Raw genomic sequence first — 19293 nt, 5'->3', positions numbered from 1 at the left:
AACAAAAATAGAAATCCTTTTCCCCAGTAACTTGTCCTTCAACTTAAATTTTGGAGTCAAAGCATTTTTTTTTTTAATTTAATTTATTGTTTTACATGTGGATCCCAGTTCCCTCTCCCTCCCTCCCTCCATTCCTCCCCTACAGTCCTCCCTCCTTCCCTCACTTTTACCCTCTCTGCCCTCTCACATGCACCCTAACCACCCTCCCCTCCCATCCCTCACCCCAATTCCATATGTAGGGGAATGCCATCCAGTTGGAGTCATGTAGATCTGACAGGTCATGTGAAGTAGGGACTAGGGCTTCTCTCCTGTCTCTAGATTAAGGTAGTTATCCCTCCATGGGGGATGTGTTCGCAAAGTCCTTTTGTGAGCCAGGGATACATCCTGGCTCCACTGTCTGAGGTCTCTTAGACTGCTCAGACCTTCTGGCTGAGACCCATATTCAGGGGGGTCCGAGTCAGACCCCTGTTGGCTTCCCAGCTATCAGTCTAGTGGCCCTTAGCTCCTCCTTGTTCAGGTAAGCTGTCTCTATGTACTTCTACCGCATGGTCTTGTCCTCTCCATCTGCTTCTGGGTTCTAGTTTGACTCAGTGTTTATGTATGGGTGTTTGCTCCTGTTTTCAACAGGCATTAGTTGAGGACTCCATGGAGAAGTTAGTTGTTGATCTCACTCTCCGGGAAGGGTATTTATGATAGTCTTTCCACGGAAGCTGAGATTGTTAGTTGGGAGCAGTCTTGTAGTTCCCTCGACCTTTCTTTGTGTTCAACTTTATCTTCAAACCAATATTGGCTCCCTCTTTTATGTTCTCTCTCTCTGTCTCTGTCTCTCTCTCTCTTTCCTATTTTCCATTCCTAACCAGGCTCAATCCTCCTGGTCGCACATGCCTTCCTCTCCTCCCTCTCATTTTCTCCTACTTCTCTCTCCATTAGCTGTCCTCCCCCACTATACCTGAGGTCTGGGGGACTTGTCCCTTCCCAGTTCTGTGAGGGACTTTATATGAATCTCTTAGAATACAACTTGTATCCTAGTTCCTCTGGTGATGTGAATTATAGGTTGGTGATCATTTGATCTAGGTCTAAAATCCATATATGAGTGAGTACATACTGTGTTCCTCTTTTTGTGACCGGGTTACCTCATTCAGGATGGTTTCTTCAAGTGCCATCCACTTGCCTGCGAATTTCAAGATACCATTATTTTTTTCTGCAGAGTAGTATTCCATTGTGTAGATGTGCCACATCTTCATTAACCATTCTTCAATTGAGGGGCATCTAGGTTGCTTCCAGGTTCTTGCTATTACAAATAGTGCTGCTATGAACATAGTTGAACAGATGTCTTTGTTGCATTGATGTGAATCCTTTGGGTATATGCCTAAGAGGGGGATTGCCGGGTCCTGTGGTAAACTAATTCCCATTTTCCTGAGGAACCGCCATACTGATCTCCAAAGTGGCTGTATGAGTTTGCACTCCCAGCAGCAGTGGAGGAGTGTTCCACTTTCTCCACATCCTCTCCAACATAAGTCATCACTGGTGTTTCTAATTTTAGCCATTCTGGCAGGAGTAAGATGGTATCTCAAAGTTGTTTTGATTTGCATTTCCCTGATAGCTAAGGATGTGGAGCATTTTCTTAAGTGTCTTTCAGCCTTTTTGATTTCCTCCATTGAGAATTCTTTCTTCAGTTCTGTACCCCATTTTTTAATAGGGTTATTTGGTGTTTTGTTGACTAGTTTCTTGAGTTCTTTGTATATTTTGGAGATCAGCCCTTTGTCGGATATAGGATTAGTGAAAATCTTTTCCCAGTCAGTGGGCTGCCGTTTGGTCTTGTCAACTGTGTCCTTTGCCTTACAGAAGCTTCTAAGTTTGAAGAGGTCCCATTTATTAATTGTTTCTTTCAGTGTCTGTGCCCCTGGAGTTATGTTCAAGAAGCGGTCTCCTATACCAATTTGTTCAAGGGTACCTCCTACTTTCTCTTCTAAGAGGTTCAATGTGGCTGGATTGATGTTGAGGTCTTTGATCCATTTGGACTTGAGTTTTGTGCATGGCGACAGACATGGGTCTATCTGCAGTCTTCTACACACCCTCATCCAATTGTGCCAGCACCATTTGTTGAAGATGCTGTCTTTGCCCCATTGTATAATTTTAGCTGTTTTGTCGAAAATCAGGTGTTCATAGGTGCGTGGATTAATATCAGGATTTTCAATTCGATTCCATTGGTCTACCTGTCTATTTTTATGCCAATACCAGGCTGTTTTCAGAACTATAGCTCTGTAGTAGAGCTTAAAGTCAGGAATGGTGATGCCTCCTGATGTTCTTTTATTGTATAGGGTTGTTTTGGCTATCCTGGGTCTTTTGTTTTTCCATATAAAGTTGATTATTATCCTTTCAAGGTCGGTGAAGAATTGTGGTGGGATTTTAATGGGGATTGCATTGAATCTGTAGATTGCTTTTGGTAAGATTGCCATTTTTACTATGTTTATCCTACCTATCCAAGAGCATGGGAGGTCTTTCCATTTTCTGGTATCTTCTTTAATTTCTTTCTTTAGAGTCACAAAGTTCTTATTATATAGATCTTTTACTTGTTTGGTAAGCGTTACACCAAGATACTTCATGTTGCTTGTGGCTATTGTAAAGGGTGATGTTTCTCTGATTTCTTTCTCTGCCTCTTTGTCGTCTGAAAAAAATAGGGCTACTGATTTTTTTGAGTTTATCTTGTATCCTGCTAGTTTGCTGAAGGTGTTTATCAGCTGTAGGAGTTCCCTGGTAGAGTTTATTGGGTCGCTTATGTAAACTATCATATCATCTGCAAATAGAGACAGTTTGACTTCTTCCTTTCCAATTTGGATGCCCTTGATCTCCTTTTGTTGTCTTATAGCATTAGCTAGAACTTCTAGTACGATATTGAAGAGATATGGAGAGAGATGCAACATTATTAAGCAGCTTACCTTTTATTAGACCCTGGTGTGTTTGGTGTGATGGTGCCTGTGAAACGTTTTAATTATCTTGGGAAAGTATATTATACAAACAAAGAATTTCTTCTCTAAGGAAAAGAATCCCAGATCAAAAGCTCAGAAAATATATGCAACAAAATCATTTCTTAACTGAAAAAGAACATTCCTATGAAGGTAGAAGAAAACAGAACACCAAGTAGATTGTACCAGAAAGGAAAGTCCTCAAGTTCATACTGATCAAAACACTAAACATAAAGAACTAAGAGGAAATTAAAAGCTGCAAGGGAGTAAGACGAAATAACATAAAGGAAGACTTATTAGAATTACAATCAAGTTTTTCTTTTTTTTTTATTAAGTTGAAAACAGGGTGAGTTTTTTTTAAAATTTTTTAAAATTTATTTTATATAACAAAGTCCATTTAAATGAAAACAAACATTTATAGACAATATTTGGGAATTTGGGCATTGTTCTTTCCAAACTACTTCCTGCTGGTAAGGGGCGCTGTCATGGGGGATTTGAAGAAGATTCAGAAATCCTGGCTGTAGTCTGTCAGGCTGCTTTGTCCAGCTGTTTTGAATGAATGTAGGATCACCTCGTACTCTGTTTCAGGTGGTCAGGCTTGATCAAACCACATTAGTCTGGAAGGAATCCACATCTTTTCATTTTCTTTAGAAACAAAAATAGAAATCCTTTTCCCCAGTAACTTGTCCTTCAACTTAAATTTTGGAGTCAAAGCATTTTTTTTTTAATTTAATTTATTGTTTTACATGTGGATCCCAGTTCCCTCTCCCTCCCTCCCTCCATTCCTCCCCTACAGTCCTCCCTCCTTCCCTCACTTTTACCCTCTCTGCCCTCTCACATGCACCCTAACCACCCTCCCCTCCCATCCCTCACCCCAATTCCATATGTAGGGGAATGCCATCCAGTTGGAGTCATGTAGATCTGACAGGTCATGTGAAGTAGGGACTAGGGCTTCTCTCCTGTCTCTAGATTAAGGTAGTTATCCCTCCATGGGGGATGTGTTCGCAAAGTCCTTTTGTGAGCCAGGGATACATCCTGGCTCCACTGTCTGAGGTCTCTTAGACTGCTCAGACCTTCTGGCTGAGACCCATATTCAGGGGGGTCCGAGTCAGACCCCTGTTGGCTTCCCAGCTATCAGTCTAGTGGCCCTTAGCTCCTCCTTGTTCAGGTAAGCTGTCTCTATGTACTTCTACCGCATGGTCTTGTCCTCTCCATCTGCTTCTGGGTTCTAGTTTGACTCAGTGTTTATGTATGGGTGTTTGCTCCTGTTTTCAACAGGCATTAGTTGAGGACTCCATGGAGAAGTTAGTTGTTGATCTCACTCTCCGGGAAGGGTATTTATGATAGTCTTTCCACGGAAGCTGAGATTGTTAGTTGGGAGCAGTCTTGTAGTTCCCTCGACCTTTCTTTGTGTTCAACTTTATCTTCAAACCAATATTGGCTCCCTCTTTTATGTTCTCTCTCTCTGTCTCTGTCTCTCTCTCTCTTTCCTATTTTCCATTCCTAACCAGGCTCAATCCTCCTGGTCGCACATGCCTTCCTCTCCTCCCTCTCATTTTCTCCTACTTCTCTCTCCATTAGCTGTCCTCCCCCACTATACCTGAGGTCTGGGGGACTTGTCCCTTCCCAGTTCTGTGAGGGACTTTATATGAATCTCTTAGAATACAACTTGTATCCTAGTTCCTCTGGTGATGTGAATTATAGGTTGGTGATCATTTGATCTAGGTCTAAAATCCATATATGAGTGAGTACATACTGTGTTCCTCTTTTTGTGACCGGGTTACCTCATTCAGGATGGTTTCTTCAAGTGCCATCCACTTGCCTGCGAATTTCAAGATACCATTATTTTTTTCTGCAGAGTAGTATTCCATTGTGTAGATGTGCCACATCTTCATTAACCATTCTTCAATTGAGGGGCATCTAGGTTGCTTCCAGGTTCTTGCTATTACAAATAGTGCTGCTATGAACATAGTTGAACAGATGTCTTTGTTGCATTGATGTGAATCCTTTGGGTATATGCCTAAGAGGGGGATTGCCGGGTCCTGTGGTAAACTAATTCCCATTTTCCTGAGGAACCGCCATACTGATCTCCAAAGTGGCTGTATGAGTTTGCACTCCCAGCAGCAGTGGAGGAGTGTTCCACTTTCTCCACATCCTCTCCAACATAAGTCATCACTGGTGTTTCTAATTTTAGCCATTCTGGCAGGAGTAAGATGGTATCTCAAAGTTGTTTTGATTTGCATTTCCCTGATAGCTAAGGATGTGGAGCATTTTCTTAAGTGTCTTTCAGCCTTTTTGATTTCCTCCATTGAGAATTCTTTCTTCAGTTCTGTACCCCATTTTTTAATAGGGTTATTTGGTGTTTTGTTGACTAGTTTCTTGAGTTCTTTGTATATTTTGGAGATCAGCCCTTTGTCGGATATAGGATTAGTGAAAATCTTTTCCCAGTCAGTGGGCTGCCGTTTGGTCTTGTCAACTGTGTCCTTTGCCTTACAGAAGCTTCTAAGTTTGAAGAGGTCCCATTTATTAATTGTTTCTTTCAGTGTCTGTGCCCCTGGAGTTATGTTCAAGAAGCGGTCTCCTATACCAATTTGTTCAAGGGTACCTCCTACTTTCTCTTCTAAGAGGTTCAATGTGGCTGGATTGATGTTGAGGTCTTTGATCCATTTGGACTTGAGTTTTGTGCATGGCGACAGACATGGGTCTATCTGCAGTCTTCTACACACCCTCATCCAATTGTGCCAGCACCATTTGTTGAAGATGCTGTCTTTGCCCCATTGTATAATTTTAGCTGTTTTGTCGAAAATCAGGTGTTCATAGGTGCGTGGATTAATATCAGGATTTTCAATTCGATTCCATTGGTCTACCTGTCTATTTTTATGCCAATACCAGGCTGTTTTCAGAACTATAGCTCTGTAGTAGAGCTTAAAGTCAGGAATGGTGATGCCTCCTGATGTTCTTTTATTGTATAGGGTTGTTTTGGCTATCCTGGGTCTTTTGTTTTTCCATATAAAGTTGATTATTATCCTTTCAAGGTCGGTGAAGAATTGTGGTGGGATTTTAATGGGGATTGCATTGAATCTGTAGATTGCTTTTGGTAAGATTGCCATTTTTACTATGTTTATCCTACCTATCCAAGAGCATGGGAGGTCTTTCCATTTTCTGGTATCTTCTTTAATTTCTTTCTTTAGAGTCACAAAGTTCTTATTATATAGATCTTTTACTTGTTTGGTAAGCGTTACACCAAGATACTTCATGTTGCTTGTGGCTATTGTAAAGGGTGATGTTTCTCTGATTTCTTTCTCTGCCTCTTTGTCGTCTGAAAAAAATAGGGCTACTGATTTTTTTGAGTTTATCTTGTATCCTGCTAGTTTGCTGAAGGTGTTTATCAGCTGTAGGAGTTCCCTGGTAGAGTTTATTGGGTCGCTTATGTAAACTATCATATCATCTGCAAATAGAGACAGTTTGACTTCTTCCTTTCCAATTTGGATGCCCTTGATCTCCTTTTGTTGTCTTATAGCATTAGCTAGAACTTCTAGTACGATATTGAAGAGATATGGAGAGAGATGCAACATTATTAAGCAGCTTACCTTTTATTAGACCCTGGTGTGTTTGGTGTGATGGTGCCTGTGAAACGTTTTAATTATCTTGGGAAAGTATATTATACAAACAAAGAATTTCTTCTCTAAGGAAAAGAATCCCAGATCAAAAGCTCAGAAAATATATGCAACAAAATCATTTCTTAACTGAAAAAGAACATTCCTATGAAGGTAGAAGAAAACAGAACACCAAGTAGATTGTACCAGAAAGGAAAGTCCTCAAGTTCATACTGATCAAAACACTAAACATAAAGAACTAAGAGGAAATTAAAAGCTGCAAGGGAGTAAGACGAAATAACATAAAGGAAGACTTATTAGAATTACAATCAAGTTTTTCTTTTTTTTTTATTAAGTTGAAAACAGGGTGAGTTTTTTTTAAAATTTTTTAAAATTTATTTTATATAACAAAGTCCATTTAAATGAAAACAAACATTTATAGACAATATTTGGGAATTTGGGCATTGTTCTTTCCAAACTACTTCCTGCTGGTAAGGGGCGCTGTCATGGGGGATTTGAAGAAGATTCAGAAATCCTGGCTGTAGTCTGTCAGGCTGCTTTGTCCAGCTGTTTTGAATGAATGTAGGATCACCTCGTACTCTGTTTCAGGTGGTCAGGCTTGATCAAACCACATTAGTCTGGAAGGAATCCACATCTTTTCATTTTCTTTAGAAACAAAAATAGAAATCCTTTTCCCCAGTAACTTGTCCTTCAACTTAAATTTTGGAGTCAAAGCATTTTTTTTTTAATTTAATTTATTGTTTTACATGTGGATCCCAGTTCCCTCTCCCTCCCTCCCTCCATTCCTCCCCTACAGTCCTCCCTCCTTCCCTCACTTTTACCCTCTCTGCCCTCTCACATGCACCCTAACCACCCTCCCCTCCCATCCCTCACCCCAATTCCATATGTAGGGGAATGCCATCCAGTTGGAGTCATGTAGATCTGACAGGTCATGTGAAGTAGGGACTAGGGCTTCTCTCCTGTCTCTAGATTAAGGTAGTTATCCCTCCATGGGGGATGTGTTCGCAAAGTCCTTTTGTGAGCCAGGGATACATCCTGGCTCCACTGTCTGAGGTCCCTTAGACTGCTCAGTCCTTCTGGCTGAGACCCATATTCTGGGGGGCCTGAGTCAGTCCCATGCTGGCTTCCCAGCTATCAGTCTAGTGGCCGTTAGCTCCTCCTTGTTCAGGTAAGCTGTCTGTATGTGTTTCTGTAGCCTGGTCTTGTCCTCTCCATCTGCATCTGGGTTCTAGTTCAACTCAGTGTTTATGTATGGGTGTTTTATTAAGAAAATGCTCCACATCCTTAGCTATCAGGGAAATGCAAATCAAAATAACTTTGAGATACCATCTTACTCCTGCCAGAATGGCTAAAATTAGAAACACCAATGATGACTCATGTTGGAGAGGATGTGGAGAAATGGGAACATTCCTCCACTGCTGGTGGGAGTGCAAACTCATACAGCCATTTTGGAGATCAGTATGGCGGTTCCTCAGGAAAATGGGAATTAGTTTACCACAGGACCTGGCAATCCCCCTCTTAGGCATATACCCAAAGGATTCACATCCATTCAACAAAGACATCTGTTCAACTATGTTCATAGCAGCACTATTTGTAATAGCAAGAACCTGGAAGCAACCTAGATGCCCCTCAATTGAAGAATGGTTAATGAAGATGTGGCACAATGGAATACTATTCTGCTGAAAAAAATAATGGTATCTTGAAATTCGCAGGCAAGTGGATGGCACTTGAAGAAACCATCCTGAATGAGGTAACCCAGTCACAAAAAGAGGAACACAGTATGTACTCACTCATATATGGATTTTAGACCTAGATCAAAGGATCACCAGCCTACAATTCACACCACCAGAGGAACTAGGATACAAGGTGTATTCTAAGAGATTCATATAAAGTCCCTCCCTCACAGAACTTGGAAGAGACAAGTCCCCCAGAGCTCAGGGGAAGTGGGGGGGCAGCGAATGGAGAGAGAAGTAGGAGAAAACGAGGGGGAGGAAAGGAAAACATGTGCGACCAGGAAGATTGAGCCTGGTTAGGAATAGAAGACAGGAAAGAGAGAGAGAGAGAGAGAGAGAGAGAGAGAGAGAGAGAGAGAGAGAGAGAATATAAAAGAGGAAGCCAATATTGGTTTGAAGATAAAATTGAACACAAAGAAAGGTCTAGAGAATTACAAGACTGATCCCAACTAGCAATTTGAGCATCCGTGGAAAGGCTATCATAAATGCCCTTCCCAGAGAGTGAGATCAACAACTAACTTATCCATGGAGCCTACAATCAATTTTTTCAAGAGGAGATTTTAAAGGTGGAGGGAATGGCGTCTGGGTCGTCAGAAACCACACAGTATTTATAGCTCTGAGGGGGAGAATCCTGGCCATTGGGAGCTAGGCAATGCCTATAGCTCTGTCACAGTGGGGGAATGACTTCCTTGCTATAAAGTAGCAGTTCTGGTCCTCTCTGTTACAGCTCTGCTCTGCTGAGGGTGTTTCCTCACAGTGATGTTGCTGCTATCTGGTGATAATCTTTACACATCTGGTCTTGTCCAACAGAATTTGTAGTCTCAACAAAGTAATGGCCTTTATCAGGTCAGTCAGGCTGTCCATGTCTTTAAGGGACTGCCTTAATTAACGGATGTGGGTCCAGGCCACTGTGTGCAATACCATCCCTAGGCAGATGGTCTGGGTTGTGTAAGAAACTGGCTAAGCATGAGTCTTCCAGTAGCCAGGGGATGGGCCAGTAAGCATCAGCATCACGTTTCCTGTCCTGACGTCATTCAGTGCTACAATATGACACAGACCCAGAAGGAAATGTCCCTTACTCTCTAGTAAGCCTTTTCCCCTCAGGCCATTTTTAAAAATCAGAGTGAGAGAAACATAGAACAGGGCATAGAGAAGAGCAGATGACACATCCATTTGAATCAATGTTCCCTGTATTCCTGAACAGATTCTCTCTGCACCCTGTAGGCAAAGAGAAGGAAGGATTCAGACATCATTGACGGTCCAGAAGTGTGTGTGCAACCCCCCTCCATTCATACATTAATTTCGTCTCCACTTTTTCAAGACTAGGTTTCTCTGTCCTGGAACTTACTTTGTAGACTATTCTAGCCTTTAACTCACAGAGAATCACCCTCTTCTACCTCCCACAAGCTGCAATTGCAGACATGGGGCACTATGTCTGTATGTCTCTTCTTCTATGTCCTAGGACTTTCCTCTGAGTTTATTGACCAAATTACTCCTCCTGGGGATGTCCTTCCTCTGGTTAAAGATTGGTTCCAACCACAGTCAAGATGTTCCTAGGAAAATTCTGGAATCTTACCTGGACCCACTCTATACTAGGCAGTGTTTGGAATTTAGCAGAGCACAGTGAACAGAATGACATACCTTGCTTCTCATATGTTTTCAGGGTTTCAGCACAGGTTGCAATTGATTTTGGACCATGTGTGAGTAGCCTTGGGCATAAGATTTCAGGTCTCCCAGTCATATCCATGGGTTGATATCAGGACACACATTCGCCGTCAGAAAACTGTTTCCCCGAGCCAGGCACAGCCTTGCCTAGTAGACGTGTTTCCATCCTTGCCGCTACTAACTGGATGTCAGAACCATAGGCTGCTTCCTTTTTCTGAGAATACCTTTCTACCTGGTGAACCCTAAGGTCCCCTCTCTCCGGCATCTCTCATGGGAGAAGACAAAATTGCCACCAGGGAATCAGCTAGGCAAAGAGCAAAGATGACACACGAATATCAGAGAGGACATGGGCTCACCCAACACAGTTAGGTACCACATAATGCTAGATTATTGACTTGAAACTCTCTATAGTAAGATGGGGCCCACAGTCCTTTTGAGGACAACTGCTCATCTGTTTTAGCACGCTAAGAATTTGAAACTCTTCATGGAACTGCTCCTGGGGTCTCTTCTCTAGGACAGAACTTTGATTGATATCTTCAGTGATAAAAGATTGATCTTCATTCCTAGTCATCACTCAGTTGGTTTCTTTCCAGCATTCAGAGACATCTCTGCCACTTTCCTCAGTGAATTACTAAAGTACAAATTGAGTACACTGGGGACAGGGGATGCTCAGCTGGCCCTCTGTGTCACAAGGACGCAGGACACATAGGCTTGTTGAAGGCTGCCTCTCTTGCTCATAGACCTAAGGCGAGACATAGCAGTTGTCAGCCCTGGGATGAGCCATTGTTCTCTAGGGCTTGGGATTGCTTATCAGCATTGTTGTTCAATGTGTTGCTTAGAGGAGAAACATAAAGGGAAGTTGAAATGCGTGTTGGACATCTCTAAAAGTGGAAAGGATTGAGCAGTGCCTTAGACACTGATCCAATTCCCGATAGCCAATTGGATTCTGGGAAGTGCTTCTGCCTGAAAGGAAACATAGGTCATAGGAAATAAAACTGCCAAGATTGAGCACCTTGCTGGAGCTGAAGTTCTTCTCCTGAAAGGGAAGACAGCGAGGTGAGCAGAGAGATGGAGACTTCCTCTATGCATCTTTGCAATAGGTGCTCTCCCTGGCAAGGTCTTCTGCTCACAGGTATGTGTATTCACTCTTTGACTGTGAGGTGGGAGGGGTATTTGGAGACAGACTGGAGACAGACAGAGCACAGGAGCCTGAGAGGAGACTTGGGGTTTTTGTTTGCAGTCACTGGGCATTAAGTTGCATTTAGGGACAGAGGCTTAACACCCTGAAGCTCTAAGTGGACAGGAGGATCGGGGGAAGAAAAAAGCCTCAACCATTCAATATTCACAGCCAGTTACAATGGCTGTCATGTTCTGAGGCATAATATCCCCTACTATGCCAGCCAGTGTGATTCTCCAAATAGAAATCAAATAGGGATGGGGCCAGCTAGACAGCCCAGTGTGTGGAGACATGACAATCTGATTTTAATTCTCAGCTCTCTCATTGTAGGTAGGGAAAATAGCCTTCTGCAGGCTCTCATATACCATCCACAATTAGCATCGGCATGCACGCACACGGATGCGTACTAAGGCATGTGCTTCCACACATTTTTGTCACATATACTTCCACGTGGTCCCATGGAGACACCTCTTTTCAGAAACACACACATAAAATACATGAATAAATCTAAAATAATTTAAATCAAACTCGAGTAAAGTTATTGTCATTAACTCCAAACTTGGGAATTATGTAGTTAATCCCATTGGGGCACTTCCTTCCTTCCTTCCTTCCTTCCTTCCTTCCTTCCTTCCTTCCTTCTTCCCTCCCTCCCTTCCTTTTCCAAAACTATCACACTAATCCCTGCCCTCAACGCATGTGCTGGCTCTTATGTTCCAGATGTCAGTGCATCTGCAAGATGAAGCAGTGGTTTGATTGGAATCACAAAGGGGACAGAGGTAAAAGTCAGAGGAGGAGTTCAGAGAGGATTTGCTCCTGACACCAAATAGTCTATGTGGAGATGGGTTGGGGGGAGCGAGATTCCTGAGCACAGAATTCATAACAGAGTTAATGGCACTGTCAGAGGCTTTGAGGGAATGGAAGTCATGTTGCTCATGTCTACCAAGGGTAGTGGACGCACTGGTAACCCCATATATAAGCTGAGTGATGACCACATCTGCTCAGCATTGATGGCTTCTTTTCTCTGTTCTTTTCTAGCCTCCCTCGTAATCTGCTGGCACCTCTCTACCGCAGCCCCTGCCACCATTGAATCTGTCCCTGTCACCATTGAATCTGTCCCACCCCATGTGGTTGAAGGAGAAAACGTTCTTTTCCTTGCCTACAACCTGCCAGATAATGTTCAATCCTTATTTTGGGCCAAAGGGGTGACTACTATGAACCTTGGAATTGCAACATATATACTAAGTGAAAATTTGAGTATTCCAGGGACTGTTAACAGTGGTAGAGAGACTGTGTACCCCAATGGATCCCTGCTGATCAGAAATGTCACCAAGAAGGACACAGGATTCTACACCCTACGAACCTTAACTAAACCTTTTAGTATTCTGTCAACAACAAGCATTTACCTTCATGTGCACAGTAAGTGATCCTTTGTGAATTCTGGGTTGTCGGTGGGGTTCATTCCACTGGGCACTCACAGTATAATGGCCTGTGCCTTTCTCATTGTGGACTGCACCTCTATGTTTGGGTATGAGGATTCAGTGCAGGACACACATGGTGTAGAGTAATTGCAATAGCTCACATTCCTTCATTTGACTTCACTTTACAGACAGATGAACCGATGCTCAGTAACTCAGTTAAGAATAACAGCCTCTATATCTAGACTCTTGGGATTCTCACAGGGATGTGTCCTTGAGAAAGACCCAGAGCGAATCATCATTGGGCATGGTGGATGAAAATTTGAGGTCCTCTCATAGTTGTGAGAACCAAGATGCCCTGGCTGCAGAACTCTGTTCCAGACTCAACCAGCTAGCTAGCCCTTAGAAGCATCTCAGAAAGGTTAGATTTTGACTTCCTAATGGCAGGGAACAATGCTTTTTATTAGCTCAAGTCCCGCACTTTTGGAACCACTGTTATGAGCTATATGATTAGTTTATGTACCCTTAACATCTTTCTCAGAGACTAAACAGGGAAAGTATAGCTGCACAGCCATTACACATGTGTTCTGACAGGCTTATGAGATTTCACAGGAAAGTCTGGGAAACCCAGTATAGGGAGAGAGGACACAGGTTCTTCTGACCAGTGTCCTCTGAGGTCTAGCTCAAGGAATTCTCTCCTGCACAGAAATGGCTGCAGGCTATGCTTATTGACAGCTTCCCGGATACAGCCGTCAGTTCCTCCAGTGATCACCAGGAATGGCATCAGGACATACAATATTCTGGTGGAAAAGAATTTGCCTGAATTGGGACCTTATCTAGTAGACTGGTTCCACCCCTGTATTTTAAGATCCGAAAATCACAGACACAGAATTCTCAGACCTACTGGCTTTTTAGTGTGTCTGTCACACTGCAAGGGGATCGTGTTTTGTTTCTTCCTTTATGTGTTTCCTTTGTGAAATATACAATATTCAAGGGGAATCAATTAAGATAGAGGTCCAAGTTATCTCAGAAAGACCAAAGAGCACATGAGAGACCCATCACTCAGCTCAGCAAATAGAGGAAGTGGGAGTATGGCCTAGAAATCAGCCCCCTCCTCTCACACATCTAGGAGACTCCTGACACATCCTGGGCCTTTGATCAGATTGGTCAGAACCTTGACTCTTGGCTCTACTGAGAATACTTCTGTTTCCTTCCCCACACATCACTCAGCTGCTCCCTTTGGATCCTCACAGCTATCTCTGTCACCTTGTTGCCTGGAGCAACTTCCTTGTTTGCAGACCATTAAGAACACAGGACAGATGGAGTGCCCAGCTGGATTTCTGTGTCACAGACTTGTGGAGAGTTTCTCTTTTTGGTGTTTAGTGACCAAGGCCAGAATACATCAGAGTGCAGCCACAGGGGCAGCTGTTTTTCTCTGTCACAGGGATGGCCATTCCTTGTGTGTTCTAGGTGACAGAAACATGAGGAGGAGGGAGGGAGGGAGGGACACCGGGCAGAGCAGTGTCTTGAGCACAGACCCACCTTCACCCATGGGGCTCTGGGAGGTGCTGCTCCCTGGAGGAGACTCAGATCAGATGGGGGAAGAAAAGCAGACATCGTGAGCTGTTCTGGAGCAGATATGCAGTAGAGGGAAGACCAACGGGGCCGCAGATACCTGGGAGGCGCTCTCTGTACCCCTCTGCAAAGGATGTATTATCGCTCACAGGCAAAGGCGCCACAAGATGGCTGTGTGCCATAGGAGTGGGCCGACTCTCTGTCTGGAGTCTCCTAAGAGGGACCAGAACATGTGAAGAGTTTTCTTGTGTGTAGGGGATGTGACAGGGCGGCTCAGAGGTTTAGAAACAACATTACACAGTAAGGGAGAACGATAAAAGGCAAGGGTGGTAAAGACATTGTTCTTACCCAAAATTAACAAACATTCCCACAATATTCTGAAGACTGATATTCTCAGCTTTTTATGAATACAAAAAATCAAGCTGGTGTGCGCCAGTGACATAGGCCAGTGGATATAGACACCTGATTCTTATTCTGACAAGCTGAGGCCAACGAACCAAATTGTCCCCTGACCTTCACTCAAGTACTTTGTCCTGCATTCACCCACCCACACAGAGATTAGTCCTACACAAACTGACACACAAATATCATCTGTGAACAACTATAGAAATAGAATGATTCAATACTGTATTCAAGTTTTTTTTTTTTTTCTAGGCAGTATTTTTTAAAATAAGAAAAATCAAGTTTTTTGTTTTTGGGTTTTTTTTTTGTTTATTTAAGATGTCCCAGTCTTAGTGGAGTTGTAAAAACCTATGTAGCAGGCGAAGTCAGGTGTCGAGTGGAACTCTAGGAGGAACAGAACAACAGTGATTAAAAAAAAAAAAACTTACATAGTGAAGTTGCAGGGTCTGCAGGGGAAGAGCTCTGGTAGGCATCACCCCAACACCAACCCACTGTAAATGTGAGCAGGGATCTGGTGGCAGTAAGACAGGCTGTGTTGACAACTGGAGACCACAGAGGAGTGGCAATGGCAAGTAGAGGGACATTGAGGGCACTGAGGTCATGTGCTTGCTTCCTCCTAGCAGGACAGGGAGACACTCACACACCTAGCTTAAGCAGTGGACTCTGGGCCTCATCTCAGACAGATCTCTCTCTTCCCTCCTAGCTGTATTTTGGACTTGTGGGCGCCATGACACCTCTACGCAGCTCACTGTTGAAACGGTGCCACCCTGTGCTGCTGAAGGGGCAAGTGTTTTTCTACGCATTCACAACCCGCCGGAGAACATTGTAGGCTATGTGTGGTTCAAATGGATGACTGCATTACAGAAACTGGAGATTGCCAGGTACACAGTAGACAGGAAGTCAACTGTGTGGGGGCCTGCGTACAGCGGCAGAGAGACGGTGTACCAGGATGGATCCCTGCTGATTCACGGGGTCACTCAGCAGGACTCTGGACTGTACACGCTTCAGATTGTGAGGACAGATATGATTCGTGAGGAGGCGCAAGCGCAACTCCAGCTGGGCAGTAAGTGACTCTCCGTGACTGTTCATCGCTGGGCGGGGCTTAGACACACAGGACGGACGTGGCCGGCTTAGCCTTCCCTCCCTCTGCACTGAGTTTCCAGGTGGAGGTTTGGACACTCAGTGCAGGACACTCTAATAGAGAGCAACGGCCACAGAGTGGCTTCTGTCTTCTGACTCCATCTGCATCAAGGAAGACCTTGATAGAAAGTAACTCAGCCCAAGATGTTAGAGTTAACCCACTCCCTTGGGGCTCTAGACCAGGGATCATTGAATCCTGTCATCTTCCTGACGCTGGGCTAAAATGATGCAGGGGAGCATTTTCCTAGCTCTTACATCCTCTCTAAGCTGATAGGGGATAATGGTTTTAGAACATGCATGTGAAACTGTGGTGTTTATTATCTCCAGAAAGTGATAGAGAGGCCGTGGAGGAGTGCTTCCCATTGGCCTGCTCATCATGCTTTCTCCACCAGCTGTCTTATATCACCCAGGACTCCTATTGCACGGGTGAACTGCATTTTGCATCAATCCCACATTGAAAAAATATGCAGTACGATTTTGCCCACAGTTCACTCTGGTGGTGGCATTTTCAAGTGAGGCCTTGTCTTGTAAAATGGCTGTAGCTTGTGCCAAGCTGACACACAAACAGCCAGCACAGTACCCCAAGCCTTTGAAAACCTGAACCTGCCTTGAAGATCAGACCCCACACAGCCCCAGACCAAAAGGTTAACCCGAAAGAGCAGCAAGTGCATCTATCAGGTTGCCGCAAAGGAAACTGAAAAGGAAAACCTTGAAAGTGAGAGTTACAGGCCTGTTGAATTCAGGGAAGTCATCGTCTCAGACCTCGGTGTGTATGAGTGTGTGCAGTGTTTGGCTGAGGGCAACGAGGGAGCAGACATGTAGACACCCATAGGTACAGTTCTATGCAGTTTCAGGGGCAGTGTTGGAAAGGAAAGGGCATATTTCTGACCTTTAGTATGGGACACACACACACACACACACACACACACACACACACACACACACACACCTGTAGCTCTAGTCTGAGGTACAATTCCATCTGTTCAGGATGGAGGTCATCATCTTTTCACCAAGCCCAATGGTCCCTATGTGATGGCTTTTTTTTTCTCTTTTTTTCCTCACAGCTTCCCTTTCTCCATACTGCAAACCTCTCTCTTCTTCCCAACTTGTGGTCCAACCTGTGCCTCGGTATGCTGCTGAAGGAGCAGGTGTACTTCTCAAAGTTCACAATCTTCCAGAAGATATGCAAGTCTTTACCTGGTACAAATCAAAGAAGAGGATCCCGGTCCTTAAAGTTGCAGAATACAGGCGAGATACGAATGCCATCACCTGGGGGTCTGTACACAGAACAGATGACATGGTGTACAATAATGGATCCTTATTGCTCCCTGACCTCACTGAGAAAGATGGAGGAATCTATACATTAGCAGTTCTAAAAAAAGATTCCACAATTGAAAAGGCATATGTGAAATTTTATGTGAAGAGTAAGTGACTTTCTATTGTCTCCAACTGCTGGGTGTTGCTTATCCTACTTTATATACTGAAAAATGTCAGGATTGGGATGTCCACGCTCTCTCCCTCACCACATCGGGTCCCTCCACAGGGGTTTGTGTCCGCACTGCAGGACACACATGGGGTAGAAAAACTGTAATAGGTCATAACCCTTCACATGTCTTTACCTGCAAAGAGCAGGGCCAGTGTTGGGTAAACTCAGCCCCAGGATGTCAGATGTAGTCCAGACATGTGGAGCTCTCGCCATGCACATGTCCTCAAAAGACTCTGTGGAAGTCAGGCAGTCCCTGGCTGATTAAACTGTGGGGTTCTCACAGAGTCCGTCAGGAAGCCATGACTCCAAAACTTTGCTCTTGACTGAACACAAGGAGACATCGGGGAGCTCTTTTGTAAAGATTTGTTAGGATTTCCTGTTAGAGCTGACAGGGAACAGGTTTTATGTCTGTCCAAGTCATCGGACTGACTGTCCCATAGAGTGTAGAATCAGTTGTGCACTGCCATGACCAACTGCACTTAGGTAGGTCACCTGTACATCTCCTTCTCCTGAGTCTCAGTGGACAGGTATCCAGGCCATTAGCATATTGTTCTGAGATGTATGAGACGTCACAGGAAGGGAAAGAAAGAGAGGAGGCAGCTACTCCAGATTCTTCCTTCACCTCAGGTGCCAGGCCTAGGAAAATTCTATTCTGCAGATAAATGGTAACAAGTGCTGCTGACAGAGCAGAATTCCCCTCTCCAAGGTCAGATAATAGCTCATGGCTCATGGTTATAGCAATGATCATGTACTAAATATTCTATTACAGGGTAACCAAGACACAGAAAACAGTTCCTGAATCAGGGTCATATAGGCCCTGTGTGGCAGATCCAAAGCACAAGGATGTCCACAGTCACAGCTCCAAATTCTCCCCCGGAAGTATTATAAAGTATGAACTAAAGAGGGCATGATTGAACACACTGGACTCCTTTAATTTGATAGCCTCTTCTGTTTCTTTACAGAGCCCGTAACACAGCCCTTTGTGCAAGTCAGTGATACCATAATTGCAGGACGTAGAGCTGTGATCTTCACCTGTGTTTCACCTGACACTGATATCTCCATCCGCTGGATCTTCAATAACCGGAGTGTGCATCACTTAGAGAGGATGACGCTGTCCCCGACAAAGTGTGGACTCGTGATAGCCCCTGTCAGGATTGAGGATGCTGGACAGTACCAGTGTGAGGTCTCCAACCAAGTCAGTCTGAAGACCAGTCTCCCAGTGTCCTGGCCACGATGAGTGAGTGACCACTTATTTCATGCTACAGTAGATTGCTAGCGTTTCTTTAAAAATGGGGCGCAAAACGGAGAAAAGTTATGTGGTGAAAATGACCAGTCACTACTCAGGTACTGCCAGCGTGGTCACCCATGCCTGCAACCCTGGGCTACACGAGGGTACAAGGAAAGGGCAGGGGTCAAAGTGAGTTTATTGAAAGAGAAAATAAAGACATCCATATGGCAAACAAAAAAATCAAAAGCCTTAAGAAATTTGGTTGTGGTTCAAATATACAGCAGTTCTTCAGAGTTCATGGTAACTAATTTCAGGAGCCCTCACACTGTTGGATGCCCCGAGTCTGCGGTGAAAATTGTGCATTGTTTGCATAGAGAAAACATCCTCTCATATGTTCAAATACGTTCCGTTTAACTAATTCACCTAAGTACAAGGATGCCTGCACACCTGTCGTCCATCTGAAGCAAAAGGAAGAGTGTCAGCGGGAGGGTCTGCCCGTGCTTCACTGTGGACAAAGCTGGTTTCCAGACATTTTAACCATGTTTTGTTTGATGCACAGATGTAAAGGCCAGACTGACTGTTTTCATCCTGAAAAGGGTATTCACAGTGGGGCCTTGCACATGTGTGGTTTCCCTGTTAATATGTACTTTTTCCTTTTTTATTATACTCTCATATAGTACATGAAGACCACAGATCCTCTCCCTGCACACCCCCCCCCCAACACCAACTTCCATTCTATCCCAGATCCACTCCTTCTGTTTCCTTTTAAAAAATAAGTAGGCCTCCTAGGGATATCTACAGAACGTGGCATAGCAAGAGATATTTGACTGGACACAATCCCTCATATCAGATCTCGGAAAGGCAGCCCAGTAGGAAGAAAAGGGTCCAA

At 43.9% G+C, this 19293-nt stretch overlaps 1 protein-coding gene across 1 annotated transcript in view; it reads left to right on the top strand.

Moving 5' to 3' along the window:
* LOC127238446 (carcinoembryonic antigen-related cell adhesion molecule 3-like) overlaps window positions 1-18413 on the top strand; it is a 42643-nt gene extending 24230 nt beyond the window's left edge. The window contains 2 exon segments of the mRNA XM_051207064.1: window positions 15254-15613; window positions 18139-18413. Of these exon segments, the coding sequence (XP_051063021.1) occupies window positions 15254-15613; window positions 18139-18413 (635 nt within the window).
* The last annotated feature ends 880 nt before the right edge of the window (window positions 18414-19293 follow it).

Source organism: Phodopus roborovskii, unplaced genomic scaffold (genome assembly GCF_943737965.1).
Source record: "Phodopus roborovskii unplaced genomic scaffold, PHOROB, whole genome shotgun sequence".
Classification (NCBI taxonomy): domain Eukaryota; kingdom Metazoa; phylum Chordata; class Mammalia; order Rodentia; family Cricetidae; genus Phodopus; species Phodopus roborovskii.
Note: the sequence above shows the minus strand (reverse complement) of the source record. Positions and strands in the feature narration are given on the sequence as shown.